This window comes from Notechis scutatus, chromosome 5 (genome assembly GCF_049901735.1).
Source record: "Notechis scutatus isolate UNSWTSFEM ecotype Mainland chromosome 5, rNotScu1.2, whole genome shotgun sequence".
Taxonomy (NCBI): Eukaryota; Metazoa; Chordata; class Lepidosauria; order Squamata; family Elapidae; genus Notechis; species Notechis scutatus.
In genome coordinates this window covers 79,093,108-79,109,764 of record NC_142013.1, presented here as the reverse complement: position 1 = coordinate 79,109,764, position 16,657 = coordinate 79,093,108, and the positions used below count along the sequence as shown (strand labels likewise).

The 16,657-nt window shown below is 35.8% G+C and overlaps 1 protein-coding gene across 5 annotated transcripts in view; it reads right to left on the bottom strand.

Annotated features, from left to right (window-relative positions):
• HERC2 (HECT and RLD domain containing E3 ubiquitin protein ligase 2) overlaps positions 1–16,657 on the bottom strand; it is a 111,265-nt gene that overhangs the window by 93,504 nt on the left and 1,104 nt on the right. For all 5 annotated transcript variants that reach the window (XM_087967112.1, XM_087967110.1, XM_087967111.1 and 2 more), the window contains exons 2-4: positions 16,299–16,410; positions 3,088–3,202; positions 1,534–1,671 (exon numbers count right to left, since the gene is read on the bottom strand). In XM_087967112.1, coding sequence (XP_087823238.1) covers positions 1,534–1,671; positions 3,088–3,202; positions 16,299–16,370 — 325 coding nt within the window. In that variant the 5' untranslated portion in view covers positions 16,371–16,410. The remainder of the gene's footprint in view (positions 1–1,533; positions 1,672–3,087; positions 3,203–16,298; positions 16,411–16,657) is intronic.

The window sequence follows — 16,657 nt, the reverse complement described above, 5'->3', positions numbered from 1 at the left end:
TTGATTCTCCACTGTGTAGGTAATATTTTATAAATTTACAGAGGTCACTATGAAGAGAAAATGTTGCAAAATACTATATTCAGACTAGCAGCAGTTAGTTCTTTTCAACAATTCCAGGGATACACATATGCATGTTTATGCACATATATCACACCTTCCCTTCCTGAACTCTCTTCTACTAAATACATCTTCAATCCAAGTCCATTTTTACATGACAATCCTGTGAGGTGACCTGGGCCAAAAGACACATAGCCAACTTTTATATTGTTTTAACCAAGAGTAATATCAGAATACAAATAGGTAAAGATATGGGACTACCCTAATTTTCATTTCATTTAATTAATCTATTCCAGGGCTGATTAATTTAGATCCACAGAATAAGCTATCATTTAAAAAAAACATAACTATCTTTTTAAGCTATAATATAGGTATTTCTTGAATTATGACCACTCATTCACCACCTATTCCAAGTTATGATTGTGATGAACAAGCGGGATTTACGACAGCCAGTAAAATTATATCTTTCACAATCATGTGTTTGCAAACCAGGCACTTGGTGTCTACTTGTGATTATGATGTCATAGCAAGATGCAATCATGCAACTGTGTTTTCTGATATTCCCTTTTGGTTTTCCACAAGTAATGTCAATGGGAAAGCTAGCAGGAACTCAGAAGTCATTCCTGTCACTTTTTCACTGGCCTCCATTATAGAGTGCCTACCCACAGCACCCCAATTACCCAGTCCGGTGGCTTCCACATACCCATCTGCATTTTTAAGCGTCTGTCTTCAGCAACACCCCACAGCAGCCATGCACTTACTGGCCAGCTCACCTGGGACTCCCACCTTTTCCCACTTAATAATCTGCATGGTCTGGGTGTTAGGACTGCTATGATTTCTGTCACTAAGCAATACTATCACAATACATCATGCTTTATAACTGCATTGCTTAGCGGTGGAAGCTTTGTCTGAATTGCCATTATAATCTGAAGACTGCCTGTATTAACACATTTCTTAAACAAGTGGCTATCAAGCTATTATTTTAGCATTTGATACTTTCATGGCTACAAGGTTATAGTTCACAATGTTTTTGTGAACTAGTTTGGTCATTTGAGTGAATTCCTAGTTTAATATGTAACAATAGCAGAAACAAAAGAAACAAGAGACACTTTTCTACATGTACAGATGTATCACAGAAATAAAATGCTCAGCTCCCAAATGAGTAACTAATTTTGTTAGTAAGGTCTTTCTACACAATGGCCACAAAAAATATTGAAAGCCAGTGGATACTACAAAATAAAGAGAGAAGAAATATTGCTATAATATTTCCTATGTCAGCAAAGATTCTAGGTTCATTCTGCTAATGTGCCAAAATTCATTTCTTGGAAAGTATTTAACAATTTATATGATTGTAGTATTTGCTGTATTATTTAAAACAAAATACATATTAAATTGACTGCTTAAATTAACAGAACATCTTCAATAAAAGGAGAGGGGGAATTGTCTTATTTAAGTTCTATTTTTTAAAGATATTACCTGGCTGTTTTCCCCAAATCCAACTTTCCACAATTGATTTAGCTTTATAGGTAGGTGGTGGTGTATCATCCTCATCTTTCCTCTCTTTGTCATTCTGATCTTCTTTCTTTGATCCAGTCTGGCCTTCAGTGCTTTCATCTATGGGGTTTTAGAAACCACAAATACAACTATAAAAAACTTTCTTTTTTTAAGCAATCACTTTTGCATCTAAGAATGTGTCAGTCAACGTATTCAAAAGCTTATTCTGTATCCTCATATTCACTCTAATATTAGTCTTGCGTGGGGAAGTCAGGAGAGGCAGAAGAAGAAACTCAACTGCCATAGATGCCTCATCTCCTCTTTCACTTGACAACTCCATTACTCTTCTACCTAAAAATCTGTATTGCATTGTCAACCATGTTCTGAAAATCAATGTTTACTTCACACACAAACTACCGTTAAAACATTATTAAATCTAATTTTCCCCCATTTATTTAATTTTTATATTTTACACAGTGTTTATTTCTCTTCACATTTTAGTCAATAGTTGCCTAGTGTCAATGGTTTGTTTTCTCATCTCTAAATTGAGCTACAAGAACCTACATCATAACTGAAATGGTTAACATTTTGGAGATGTATTACAACACTAAAGTCTACATATAATTATGGAAAGCCGAATTTCTTTTAATTATTTTTGTGGCTGCCCAATCTGATATTTTAGAGAGAGAACAGTACGGAAAAACTGTGACAACTGTGTTTTGCAAAGTTAGATTGTGACTATTTTTTTATGTAAGGTGAATAGAGAATAGTAAGGACTCTCTGATTTAAAATTGTTTAAAATAGTTTCAACGTAACTCCTTTTCACCACCCTTTATTATGTGGCTGAAATGAAGAAAATTTGTCATTCAGTTATGTACAAAAAGGCTTTGTGCTCTATTCAGGCCCTGTTTTGTTCAGCACTGAACAAAAAATGTGGAATTCATAATTCATTTAGACAAACGCTGAGTCAGATTGGTTGAACCAGGGCTCTCGGGGTTTTTTTTAAATAGTGCTTTATATTAACTACTGTCTAAACACTATTCCTTGATATTCTTTCCTATCTCATATTTTCAAGCAAGGTTCACATTATATTCTGATAAATCCCTTATGCTTATTTCAAAAGCAGTAATATAAACTAGGAAATAGCTTTATTAATAAACAAAAACATTATCCATATCATACACGCAGATGTGTGAGCAACCTCTTGGGAATGGTGATACACCTACACTTTACATTTGGGGGGAGCCAAGGGCCCTCATGAGCAGAATCACTGTGCAAAGTAGGCAGATCTGTCACGTAAGTGCAGATTGTTGTTTTTTTAAATCCTGGCTTTGATAAGGGAAGATTTGTTACAGAACTATGTTTATTTTAGGGCTTACTTCAAATATTGTGTATCTCTCACTTTAAAATGAAGATAAACTGATTTTTTGTTATTATTCCAATAAGAGGAATATTCCAGGGCCACAAAAAGAGATTCAAGGACCATATGTGGCCCTTAAGCTTTGACTTGCAAATGTTTAACGTAAGAAAATTTACCTTTTCGTGGAGATGTTTCACCACTTTGGGTAACTTCTATTCCAGTATATACAATTTCTCCATCTTTGACCATTTCATTCCACAGACCACAGAGTCCATCTCTGGTAAATGCAAGCTTTAAGAGAGAAAAAAGAATTCTGATTGTATGCTTTTTATAGTTATTACAAAAAGAACATGTTTAATACTCAATTCTTAAAATAAATCTTAAAACGTAACTATTACAAAAATAATCTCAGGCCCATACTAAATAATGAATTCGATTCAAAGTGCATACTATGTGTTTCTCAAAGTATACTCCTAAGTACAAGCTTAAAAACAGCTCATATATAAAAAAGAAACCTTCAAAAGCACTTTAGTATGTTATATGCCAAAGGGGGGGGGGGGAATTTTGAATCTTTGGTATATTCAACATTAGAATTTTTCACTCACAGCCTTATACAACTTGAGGTCACACCAGCAATGTAATGAACAAAATCAGAAGTACCTCTATGAATTGCTTAATTTTTTAAAAAAATCTATTATAGGTAGTTTGTGATTTACAACCACAAGTGAGCCCAAAATTTTCCTTGCTAAGCAACACAGTTAAAGTGAATTTTGCCCCATTTTACAAACTTTCTTGCCACAATTTGTTAAGTGAAATGCTGCAGTTGTTAAGTTGGTAACATGATTGTTAATTAATCTGGGCTCCCCACTTTGCTTGTCAGAAAATCGTAAAAGACTATAAGGTGGTTCCATCATGTTATAATGGTGACACAAGTTTTTAAACCAGCTGAATACATTTTTTGGAAGATTCAAAGCATCAAATAGTAGCCCTGCGATGAAAACTTGCCTCATCCTGATGAGCAAATGCTTAGTTTTGACATTACCTCTGCCTGGAGGACATTGTGGAAAGTTTCTATTTAGAAAACGGAAGGCCTGGGCAAGTTCTTAGGAAGTGCATAGATAAGTTGTCTTGTGTTCTTACATATATTTTCAATCTTTCATTCCTTCATGGTTTAAGACTGCAATTATTTAGCCAGTGCTAAATAAATAAAGTACATTATCATCCAGTTGCACTGATGTCCATCATTATGAAATGTTTTGAAAAGCTGATAAAGGGTTTTATTATATCCAGCCTGTCTCTAGCATTTGACTCACTTTAGTTTGCTTACCAGGTGAATCACTCCATATAGGATGCTATTTCTCTGTTCTGCACCTGAGCTTGATGCACTTAGAGGAAAGAACTACTCATGCACGAATGCTGGTTGTTGACTTTAGTTTGGCATGACCATTCCTTAGCATTTAGTAGATAAACTGGGCTTTTTAGGCTTTAATACTCCTTTGTGCAACTGAATTCTTGATTTTCTCTCTGATAGACCCCAGTATACGGCAACTGGGACTAATATGTTCTCCTCAGGGCTGTGTCCTAAGTCCATTGTTGTTCTTCCTGTTGACCCATGATTGTTGTGCAAAGTTTGCTACCAATAATATTGTAAAGTATGCAGGTGATACTACAATAGTGGGCCTTATTCAGGATGAAATTGAGGGTGTTTACAGGGATGAGGTAGTTTGGTGGACCGGCGTAATAAGAACAGCTTGGTTTTAAATGTAGGAAAAACAAGAGAGATCATTGTCGATTTCAGAAAAGACAGGCACTGCATACACCTCTGTCTATTAAAGATTCAACTGTGAAGGTTTAGTAGTATTACGTTTCTGAAGTGAGACAGTGATGAAGTGGGCAGAGCAGCGCCTGCACTTTCTGCATCATATGAGACAAGCATACCTTCCTTCCCAGTTCTTAGTACTTTCTACAATTTAAAGCATCCTGTAATGTTGTATTACTGTTTGGTTTGGAAGTATTATTGTTTCAAACAGGAAGGCTGTGCAGAAAGTGATGAGGATAGCAGAAAAGATTATTGGAAGTTGACTTCCTTTTATCCTGGACATGAAATATAAGCACTGCTTGACCAGGGTCCACAGTATTGTCAGGGATGCTACACATTGTCTCTATGACCAGTTTTGTTTGTTACCTTTTAGGAGGAGGCTTCTTAGTATCCGAAAAAGAACTAGATTCTGTAATAGCTTTGTAGCATATAGTATCAACCTTGTTAACTTTCAATACTCTATTTTACATTATGTAGTCAAAATGGACTGATTAATGTATGTGTATGTATACACCCACGAAAGAGGAAATGCCAGATATCCTAATGGAGGAAGTATCAAGTGTCATAAAATCAATGAAAAATAGCAAGGCTCCAGGAATGAATATGATACAGCTGAAATGCTGAAAGCTGGTGGTCACAGTTTACACAAGATACTAGCAAAACTGAGGTGCCTCAGAGAAGAAAAAATACCTGATGCATGGAAACATCCTGAAGTGACTCTTATATACAAAAAATGGGCCGATAAGCTGATTTTAAAAGCCATCACCCAATAAAACCTTCTTTCAGTCATCTACAAGATTTTCACCGAGATAATAGCAAAAAGAATATTGAGAACATTAAATGATACACAGCCAAAAGAGCAGGCAGATTTCAGAAGAGGCTACAACATAATGGATCACATCCAGGTTGTTCAGCAAGTCATTGAAAGACACAACAAGTATAGCATGTCTTTGTGCATGGCTTTCATTGACTACTAAAAGGAATTTGACTCAGTATTTCAGCAAGCAATCATTAATGCATTGCTCAACCAAAGTGTAGACACTGCTTACATAAGCTTACTATGATTAATATATTAAAAAAACAATGGCAACAATTTCCCTTAATGATCTTAAAGTGGAAATCAACATAAAACGAGGTGTACCACAAGGCGATACAATGTCATCTATCCTTTTCTCAACCTGCCTTGAAGAAGTATTTTGCAAACTAGACTGGTCAAAAGATGGAATAAAAATCAAAGAAGCCTAATTAAATCACTTAAGATTTGCAGATGATATTCTTCTCTTCTCACAAGTCCCAGAAGAGCTACAAAGACACATACAAGAGTTGCACAAAGAAGGAGAACCACTTGGCTGGAAAAGAAACCTGAAAAGATTCAGGTTACGTTCAATAAATTCACCAAAGAAAGAAAAATATATATATCTGGAGAAGAACTAGACATAGTAGACCATTACATATACCTTGGCCAATGGATCTCAATGGAAGGTGATACAATAAACAAAATTGATGTGGTTGACAGGCATTCGGCCAGCTAAGCTAATTTTCAAGAAAAACATCCCCCTATGCCTGAAAAGAAAGATTTACAGTCAATGTGTGCTACCTGCTATAACATATGTCAGTGAAACATGGTCACTAACCTCACAATTGATACAAAAGCTAAGGGCTATGGAAAGATACATGCTTGACATTACAAGACAAGATACAAAGACCTGCACGTGGATTAGAGAACAAACAAACATATACAATATCATCAAGAGAGTAAAAGAATTGCAATGGAAATGGAATGGAAACATAGCAAGAAAAACTGATGGTAGGTGGACCACAGCATCATAGAATGGATTCCACTTGATAAAAAGCATCCACAAAAGAGACCTAAAACAAGATGTATCAAGAACATCAGCAAATATTGAGGGCCCAATTGGCAAAAGAAAGTCCAGGACTGTATGGAAACATGCGGAAGAAGCCTTCAATGGCTAGACAATGGCTAAAATGATGATGTATAATGTGTGTGTGTGTGTGTGTGTGTGTGTGTGTGTGTGTGTACTTCTTTTGAGAGCAGGCATTGGAATCTCATTTTAATGTGTGTCATTGTGTACACAGAAAAGTGACAAGGTTATCTTTTCTAAAAGGTGATCACATAACCTCCTGACACTGCAACCGCCATCATAAATATAAGCCAATTGCCAAGCGCCTGAGTTTTGATCCATATGGCCAGAGGGATGCTGCAATGGTGGTAAATGTGAAAATTGATCATAAGTCACGTTTTTCAGTGCCATTGTAATTTCAAACTGTCACTAAACAAGTGATTGTACATCGACAACTACCAGTACTCTATTTTCAAAATAACTTTTTAAACTAAAAATCATAGCCATTCACTAACAAATGGTATATTAAAATCAAATATTCCAAAGTGAACATTTTCTAATTATTTATATGTAAAGATCACCTTTAATGGCACAATTTTTTCAATGTGACCAACAAAGATATAATGCAAGTGCTATAGTGAAACTATAAAGAACTGACAAAGCCAACCAATAGCCATCAGCATAATTGTTTTTGGTACCAATATTCAATCAGAATAGAGCTGAAAGGGACCTTGGAGGTCTTCTAGTCCAACCCCCTCCTCAAGCAGGAGATCCTATATCATTTCAAACAAGTGACTGTCCAGTCCCTTCTTAAAATCCTCCAGTGATGAAGCACCCACAACTTCTGATGGCAAGCTGTTCCACTGGTTAATTGTCTTACTATTAGAACGTTTCTAATTCCACGTGAGTTTCCATCCATTGTTTCTTGTCCTTTCCTCTGGTGCTTTGGAAAATAAGTTGACCCCCTCCTCTTTGTGGCAACCTCTCAAATACTAAATATTAAAATATTAAATATTAAAATTAATAACCCAGCATAGGGAAATATTATTTTTTATGGAAAGGCTTGCGTGAATAAATGGATTCGAATGTATTTTCACAAAGTTCTTCAAAACCAGCTATTCTCCAAATGGCAATGTTGATGATCATCATATCCAATCAACTTCATCAGAGACTCTCCAGAATAATTGTGAGATACTTTACATTTACATACCATTCTATTTATTGCAATAAATGGAAAATAAACTCCAAATATGCACACTAATTTAGAATCCTCATAATATAACACGCATTTTAAAGAAACTCCAAGAGCATATTAAAGTGTAAGCATATCTATGTGTATCAGTTGAATTCACAGGCTGTTTATAGAAAACCAACTCTAAAAAACATTCTCTTCCAACAAAAAATGCAACATAGGGAAAGAAGGCCAGTAATTCTGAAAAGCCTTGTTTTAAATTAGTTCGGGATTTAATATTTCATTTTAGAATTTAGCTTATCAGTGAACTCAGCATGAAGAAGCCTGGTCACAGATCATTTTATGTCTTGTATTTATTTAGAGTTCCTTTTGTTTGATTTAGAGAGATTTTATATTTCTAAGTGCAACTCAAAAAGATGAGGCATAATTGCTCCTGCTCTCTTATGGAACAAACTCAAAGCACTCACAAAATTTAGCAGCAGCTACAAAACATGCAAATTAACCTTATTTTGTTGTGATACTAAACAAGTTACACATTGCTACCTCCATGAATTTTAATTCTTGATGCTTTATACATTATGCGTAGGAGCCAAATTGGCTCCTAAAGACTAGAATTCCATTCTTTTTCAAGGATCCAGTTTTTCCCCAGACTTAAATCTTTCTTAAATAACAGAGGGTAGCACCGAGAAATACCCAGGACATTTGAGGAGAAAATGTAATGCTCCAGGACTGAATTGTTCCCTTATGGAATATATTCTACATATATTCTATTTACATATTAAGTAATATGTTCAAGGAAAATATATACTCAAAGTGATTTATTACTTTAGCTGTTTTTAAGTTCTTTCAAAATAGTGTTTGGATATCTTCTCTCAGTGAACTTGATTTTTCAACAGAATTAAACTACTATTAAGTAGCTGTTCTTCAACAGACTGTCTGAACAGCTGTGGTAAAGAAGTCCAAACTACTTTTGATTTTTATAACATGACACACTAAAAGGTCATATAAGTTATATGCAATTCAAAACTATGCATTAAACATATGAGTGTTTCTAGGGGAAAGAGCAAAGATACAAACATCTGAAGAATTTCCCTCTTTGGCCTTATCTGCATCCATACATATGCTACTTGCAACCATTTTTTTGCATCTCATTATCTCATGTTGTTATTATTTCCCACCTCAAAATGCATCCCAAATATAAGACGTGCCTTTCCTACCTATTTCTGAAAACAGGCAACTTTGTCTGGAACAGCTATTGCTAAAATAATGATTTCTTCTCTCAGATATCTTTCAAGTAGTCACCTATCTGCTGTATGACCTGATGATATACATTAGGAGCAGATTCTCCTGGATAATATGTATGTGGTAACTAAGAGTCAACACCAACTTGATTGCACATAATCAGTCAATCAATGATGAAATGTAAACACATCCAGTACCAGTTTGTACCTATTCATGTGTTCTACTCTATGATGGTTCATACACAGGCATGTTATTATAAACCAGTGTCATTCCTCAATAAATAAATAAAAACATATAGAAAAAAGTGAGAACTAATTACATGGCAATTAACATTACAACATACTAGTTTCTCTCTTCTGAGTAAGATGATATTTGGTGCTGACGACCATGGGGAAGCGTGCACAGAAGCTATACTATAAATAACCATACGGCGTAGGATTTTAGTACACATAATGCCACTTACATGATGCTAAAACTAAGCTTGGGTCCTCGTTTCAGCAGATAGTGGCATACCAATAAACATTTATTTCAGCATAAACTAAATTTCATTTTTACAACTGAATATGAATATGTTTCAAGGTTCAAACAGTACTATTTAATTTTTTAAAAATTAGCATTCTCTTGCAAAAGATGTAAAAGATACCTTTAGCTGACAAGTGTAAAGAATGCTGCCTCATTTCCTAACCAAAAACCCTGAGATTTATTGAGACTTTCATGTAAAAAAAAAACTAGTAGTAAGTTTTTTAAATGGATTTTAAGCATTCCATTTGTGCTTGAAGTGGAAAAGAATGAAACTTTGATTTTTGGTTTTACCAATTAGTCTGATAGATCTTTATAGAAATGGCTTGTTTACATAATGAAAAAACAAAAAGTTGTGATTTGATGTTAATGCCTTATTTTACTGCAACAGAAAGAGTTAGAAATCAATGCTTTTTTTCTTTTTTTCCTACCCTTCCTCACTTCTCTTCCCCCTCTTCTACCCCACCATTCTCCTACTTTCTAATGTATTTTGTATCTTATTTTATCTTATACCTCAATAAAAATGTTAAACCAATAAATTTTAAGTATTCCTGATACAAGACCTATCAACAGTGAATTAAGTCAGTTTACAGCTTAGTCTTTAATAAAGTTTTGAAGTATTTAATTGCAGAACTAAGAAGAATAGGGAAGTTCAACTGTCCTCTTTATTTCCACAGAAACAGACCAGATAATTTGTAAATGGAAATGCTAGGAACTCCAAAGCCAAGTCTTCCATATCCCATTAAATGTACTGAATAAGCTGAAACCAAATAATACAAAGCATTGTTTACAAGTTCATAGGTTGTAAACCATATCAGAGTTTCCTTGGATATGATTTATATTACTATGATGAATATGACCAACAATTTGTACTTATTTAACAAGCCAGCTTAGAGTACTTTGGTATATTTTAGAGCATAGGAATTTATTCTTAAATTGTTATAATATGTCCACGCATGACAGTGTATCTATTGATAATAGTCCTTTAAATGTATGCAATAAACTTTTTTTGATTACAGTATCTACTGTTCAATCCATGTTTAACTGCAAATGCCTAGCACTGAAGCCAAGACCTTCTGAATGTCAAGCATGTATGCTGACATTGATTTACTTCTGTTCTCTGACCTAAACCATTCAAGATACAACACTGAATTACAATGTAAGTCACATTAATGTTCAGTATGCTCCTGCATCAAAACCTTCAAAACAAAAACCACAATATTCAGTAAGATGAATTAAGTTTATTTTCAGAAAATGGATGAAATATTCTTATGCCAATTTTTCTCAAGTGTTTTATGCATTAAAATCTGATTTAATTTTATAAATACAAAAAAAGTTATAGAGCATTAACAAGTGCTTTAGAGAGGACCAAAAATATTCCATATCCAATATGTGTAAATCCCAGTCCCATTTAAGTTGGTCTGCACTATATTAGTAAAATGTTTTGGTGGCTAACCTTTGGTAGGAATTGGACTGAAAGTATTAGCCCTCTTTCAACATTATCCTTCTGGTGCATCTAAGACGATTAATTCTAGGTGTGATTGGGTGCCAGTAATGGAGTCATGGAGCTACTGCTCAATATCAAAGCCATTATATACACTGCTCAAAAAAATAAAGGGAACACAAAAATAAGACATCCTAGATCTGAATGAATGAAATATTCTTATTAAATACTTTGTTCATTACATAGTTGAATGTGCTGACAACAAAATCACACAAAAATTATCAATGGAAATCAAATTTAGCAACCCATGGAGGTCTGGATTTGGAGTTACATTCAAAATTAAAGTGGAAAAAAACACCACAGGCTGATCCAACTTTGATGTAATGTCCTTAAAAAAAGTCAAAATGAGGCTCAGTAGTGTGTGTGGCCTCCACGTGCCTGTATGACTTCCCTACAACACCTGGGCATGCTCCTGATGAGGTGGCGGATGGTATCCTGAGGATCTCCTCCCACACCTGGACTAAAGAATCCCCCAACTCCTGGACAGTCTGTGGTGCAACGTGGTGTTGGTGGATGGAGCGAGACATGATGTCCCAGATGTGCTCAATTGGATTCAGGTCTGGGGAACGGGCAGGCCAGTCCATAGCATCAATGCCCGTCTTGCAGGAACTGCTGACACACTCCAGCCACATGAGGTCTAGCATTGTCTTGCATTAGGAGGAACCCAGGGCCAACCGCACCAGCATATGGTCTCACAAGGGGTCTGAGGATCTCATCTTGGTACCTAATGGCAGTCAGGCTACCTCTGGCGAGCACATGGAGGGCTGTGCGGCCCCCTAAAGAAATGCTACCCCACACCATTACTGACCCACTGCCAAACTGGTCATGCTGGAGGATGTTTCAGGCAGCAGAACGTTCTCCACGGTGTCTCCAGACCCTGTCATGTCTGTCACATTTGCTCAGTGTGAACCTGCTTTCATCTGTGAAGAGCACAGGGCACCAATGGCAAATTTGCCAATCTTGGTGTTCTCTGGCAAATGCCAAACGTCCTGCACAGTGTTGGGCTGTAAGCACAACCCCCACCTATGGACGTCGGGCCCTCATACCACCCTCATGGAGTCTGTTTCTGACTGTTTGAGCAGGCACATGCACATTTGTGGCCCACTGCAGGTCATTTTGCAGGGCTCTGGTAGTGCTCCTCCTGTCCCTCCTTGCACAAAGGCGGAGGTAGCAGTCCTGATGCTGGGTTGTTGCCCTCCTACGGCCTCCTCCACGTCTCCTGATGTACTGCCTGTCTCCTGGTAGCGCCTCCATGCTCTGGACACTACGCTGACAGACACAGAAAACCTTCTTGCCACAGCTCGCATTGATGTGCCATCCTGGATGAGCTGCACTACCTGAGCCACTTGTGTGGGTTGTAGACTCCGTCTCATGCTGCCACTAGAGTGAAAGCACCGCCAGCATTCAAAAGTGACCAAACCATCAGCCAGAAAGCATAGGAACTGAGAAGTGGTCTGTGGTCACCACCTGCAGAACCACTCCTTTATTGGGGATGTCTTGCTAACTGCCTATGCTTTCCAACTGTTGTCTATTCCATTTGCACAACAGCATGTGAAATTGATTGTCAATCAGTGTTGCTACCTAAGTGGACAGTTTGATTTCACAGAAGTGTGATTGACGTGGAGTTACATTGTGTTGTTTAAGTGTTCCTTTTATTTTTTTTTGAGTAGTGTATAATCTTCCACTGGTTTGTTTATTTATTGATAGGATTTATTTATTGCTCCTAGTGCTTAGGTATCTAGACAATACATGGAACTCAGCAAGTCTGTTAGTTCATTAAAAATATGTAGGCTTTAGGAGAGTGTGTATAGCCCCAGCCAGATGAGGTATCAGCTACATTTTCTAATCCATCCAAACCAGCAACAGATCCATTCAATTACATTATGATAAAGTACACTCTACCCAGTTATTATTTATTAACTTCAATAAATGGAAAGTGTAGCATCTGGATTGCAAATACCTCGTTTTCCCAAATTCATTGTACTACTAAATGTCTTAGGGCCTGACTCTATTAAGGATAATTTTTCTCATTTGCAGACTGTCATGCTTGATAGCTAGAAAAATCTTTTGAATTCACTTACTTTTGAACAAATATTGTTGCATTTCCCAAATGTTAACTCTGTATTTACAGAAGACCAGAAGATCCCCTTGTAAAATACTATTAGCTAACTGGAGGAAAAATAACTTCATCTTACAAAATCTATGAGGGAAAAGCTACCTGACTTTAGCTAAGAACCAGAAAGAATACTGCTTTATTCCCTGATTTAAGAGCTAAACTCTATAGCTAGTGTATAAACTACTTGCATGTTTCAAGCTTAACTGTCATTGACCACGGCTCAACACTACCATTTGTTGAAACTACTGAAAATATTTCACACTTCTATTTTATGCAACGTACAACAATTAATCTTTGATGATGCGCTCCATGTCCTCTTAATGTCTTCTATATTATGTTTCCATGGCAATGATATCTTGGTCTTAGCCTTGGAATTTGGAGATTAATTACAAAACATATATAAAGGCTTATAAGTATGGATAATATTGGATTTTTTTTGTATTCTAAAAAGTAAAACCTGAAACATAGTTACCATGTAAATTCTTACATTCTCTTAACTTGAAAGAATACTAATATCCCTATTGGAAAAAATACATTTTTCCTATATAAGAAACATGAAACTACAAACATTATGAAATGTATAATTAAATCTCTGCAACTCCAGAAACTATCTCTAACAACTACCAGAGATGTAAAACAGAGACACCCCAAAAGTGCAATAATCTACTAACTCTCTCCTTTTATGACCCTGTAATCTCTTACTTTAGGTTAGAGTTGGGGCAACTGGATGGAGCTGAGCATTTAGCCAGATGCCCTTCATGACATCACAGTGTTTGCAGGAATTTTTTTCTGTGTGCCCTAGAAAAGAAACATCTGTCGCTACCTAGGACTGAACTCTCAACCTTCTGAGTGGGAGGTGAGCATCTTCACAATATATCCACCAACAAACAGTAAAATTCACCTGATCAACCTGCTGTTCTTCACACTGTGAGGTAAAATGAAGGAAAATCATAGTAGGAAAACTAAAACCAAAACCTGTTCCATCTGTAGAAAGGAACTTGAACATTCTGCTCTGATCCTCAATCAGAAAAAAAGTTTTAATGTTAAGTTAAATTGTAGCTATTCAAGTCTGATTACATATTTGTCTGGTATAAACCACAATAACCACGCTATGTGAATGTACCCATAGTGGCTTACTGAATATATAAATCAAGCTACTATGGTTTTAAAAAGTATTATGATTTTTAAAAATACACACTATAATGTGTGAATCAAACTCGTTAATTCTTTGTTGTTAACTATTAAAATAATTAAAATATAAAGACTTCTAAATGGCAACAAATCAACCCAATCCAAGCTTGTATCTAAATACACACACATACAATGCATTATAATATTTGTATTTCCAGTCATTTTTCTATATATAGGAATCACAAAAATAACTAAGAATATCTCCAGAGGTGTTAAGAAAACCTCCAGTCCTATAAAGGCTAAAATGAGATCTCTGATGTCAGATATTACAATTTTGGTGTAGGGATGTGCAAAATTGTCCATGCATTCAACAACTAATTATGGTTAGTCCATGTCTGAACTGAAACACACATTTTTTTCCAGATATAGGACTGACAAAGTATACAGTAGTCCTCGACTTACAACAATTCAATTAGTGATTGCTCGAAGTTATAACAACACTGAAAAAAGTGACTTATGACCAGTTTTCACACTTGCAACCTTTGCAGCATCCCCATGGTCACATAATTTAGATTCAGCTACTTGACAACTGACTCACTTTTATGACAGTTGCAGTGTCCCAGAGTCATGTGATTCTCTTTTGCAACTTTCTGACAAGCAAAGTGAATAGGGAAACTAGATTCATTTAACAACCATATTACTAATTTAAGAACTTCAGCAATTCATTTAACAAATAGAGTGAGAAAAATTATAAAATCGGGCAAAACTCACTTAAAAAAATTCTCACTTAGCAACATAAATTTTGGGTTCAATTATGGTCGTAAGTTGAAAACTACCTATATTGTACATTCTATATAAAAGTGTGAAGTCTCTTGTATGGGAAAGGGTAAAGAAAATAACAAGAGTACACAGCAGTATACAGCAGCTAAGGAGAAGTAACCAACTAGCAGAAACTTGGAGAAAACATATGGATTAGATGCCACTATCAAAATCCATGTCTACAATCATAGTATATCTACCAGCCTTCCCATTGCCCTACCTCCCTTTAGTTACAGAAGGCTTTATGTACTCAGGAGTTCAGAGCAGCAGTAGGCAGACTAGCTGAGTATGCCAGACATGAAACCAAGGACATGTGCTGTTGCAGCTGAAGGGAAGTAGAGAAAGTAAGTTGTTGGAAAAAACCAGCAGGTTAACTGTCCACCACTGTATAACATAACTTTACAATTTCCCAAGTCTTTTTCTGCCTCTTCTTAGAGGCCACCAATACTGCAAAATCCTTGGCTTTAAGTATGAGGTAATGAGAGGTTCAGAACTGAAAATGTTGGAAGGTGAGCTACTACACAGGCATGTACAAGAGAGAGGAGAAAAGTGAGGTGCAGCAGGCAAAACCCTGACCAAATCTGGAACATTTAAAATGTTTCAAGTTTCAGTTCAGCTGAAGCATGCTCAAATAAAATAGTCTGGCAGAATATGAAAACACTATGTGTTCGTTCAAGTTTCTTTTCTTTTATTTTAAAAAAGGAGAAGTTCATTTTGGACACATTCTTGTTTTACAATGTACAAAGGTCAATTACTACATACCCTACTCACTTTCATTTTTAACCAACAAGTCCATAATTTAAATAAAGTGTTTCAAAACAAAAATAAGAAACTTTTTGACTCTATTACCCTAGTGTTAATCTGGAAGACTATACAATTCCTTCATATAGTACAAATCTGTCAGAGAGCAATCTATTACAATATTCGATAGACTTATTAAATCTTCTTTCTTTGGAACATTACATTTAATACAATTCAACCTTTAATATATGACTATGACAATATATGACTATGACAAAGGTAAATTTCCATTATTTCTCCTGAGCAGCTTAGGTAGTTTTCAATAGAAAAAGCTAATTTCAATCTCAAGAGGATTTTTTTAATTGCCAAAAACATAGCTTTCCAAAACAAAAGCTCTCTGATATTACATAACCGTAAAATATAAGCATTGAGGAGTTCTTACCTGTAAGTCTGTCTTCAGCCATTTGGAATCAAATCTAATTTGAGCAGCCAAACAAAAGCATTCAGAAGACATTTTCTCTTTTCCAGCTAACTGTTTTGCCTGGCTTGGCAACCTATCAATATATATGTATATATGTTTTACTGAGAGTGACAGAATAATCTACTCAAGTGTATTTACACACATATTCTCCCCAGATGATGTCATGGCTTCTTAACAACCATTCACTACAAGTTACAGCAATCCAGTACAGTATATTGTAAGCAGGGAAACAAGATGATTAGTACTCTGTTGACAAGAGGTCTGTTTATATCACAGGAGAATCCTCCCAAAGCTAGAGTGAAAAACATCCCCTTCTATTG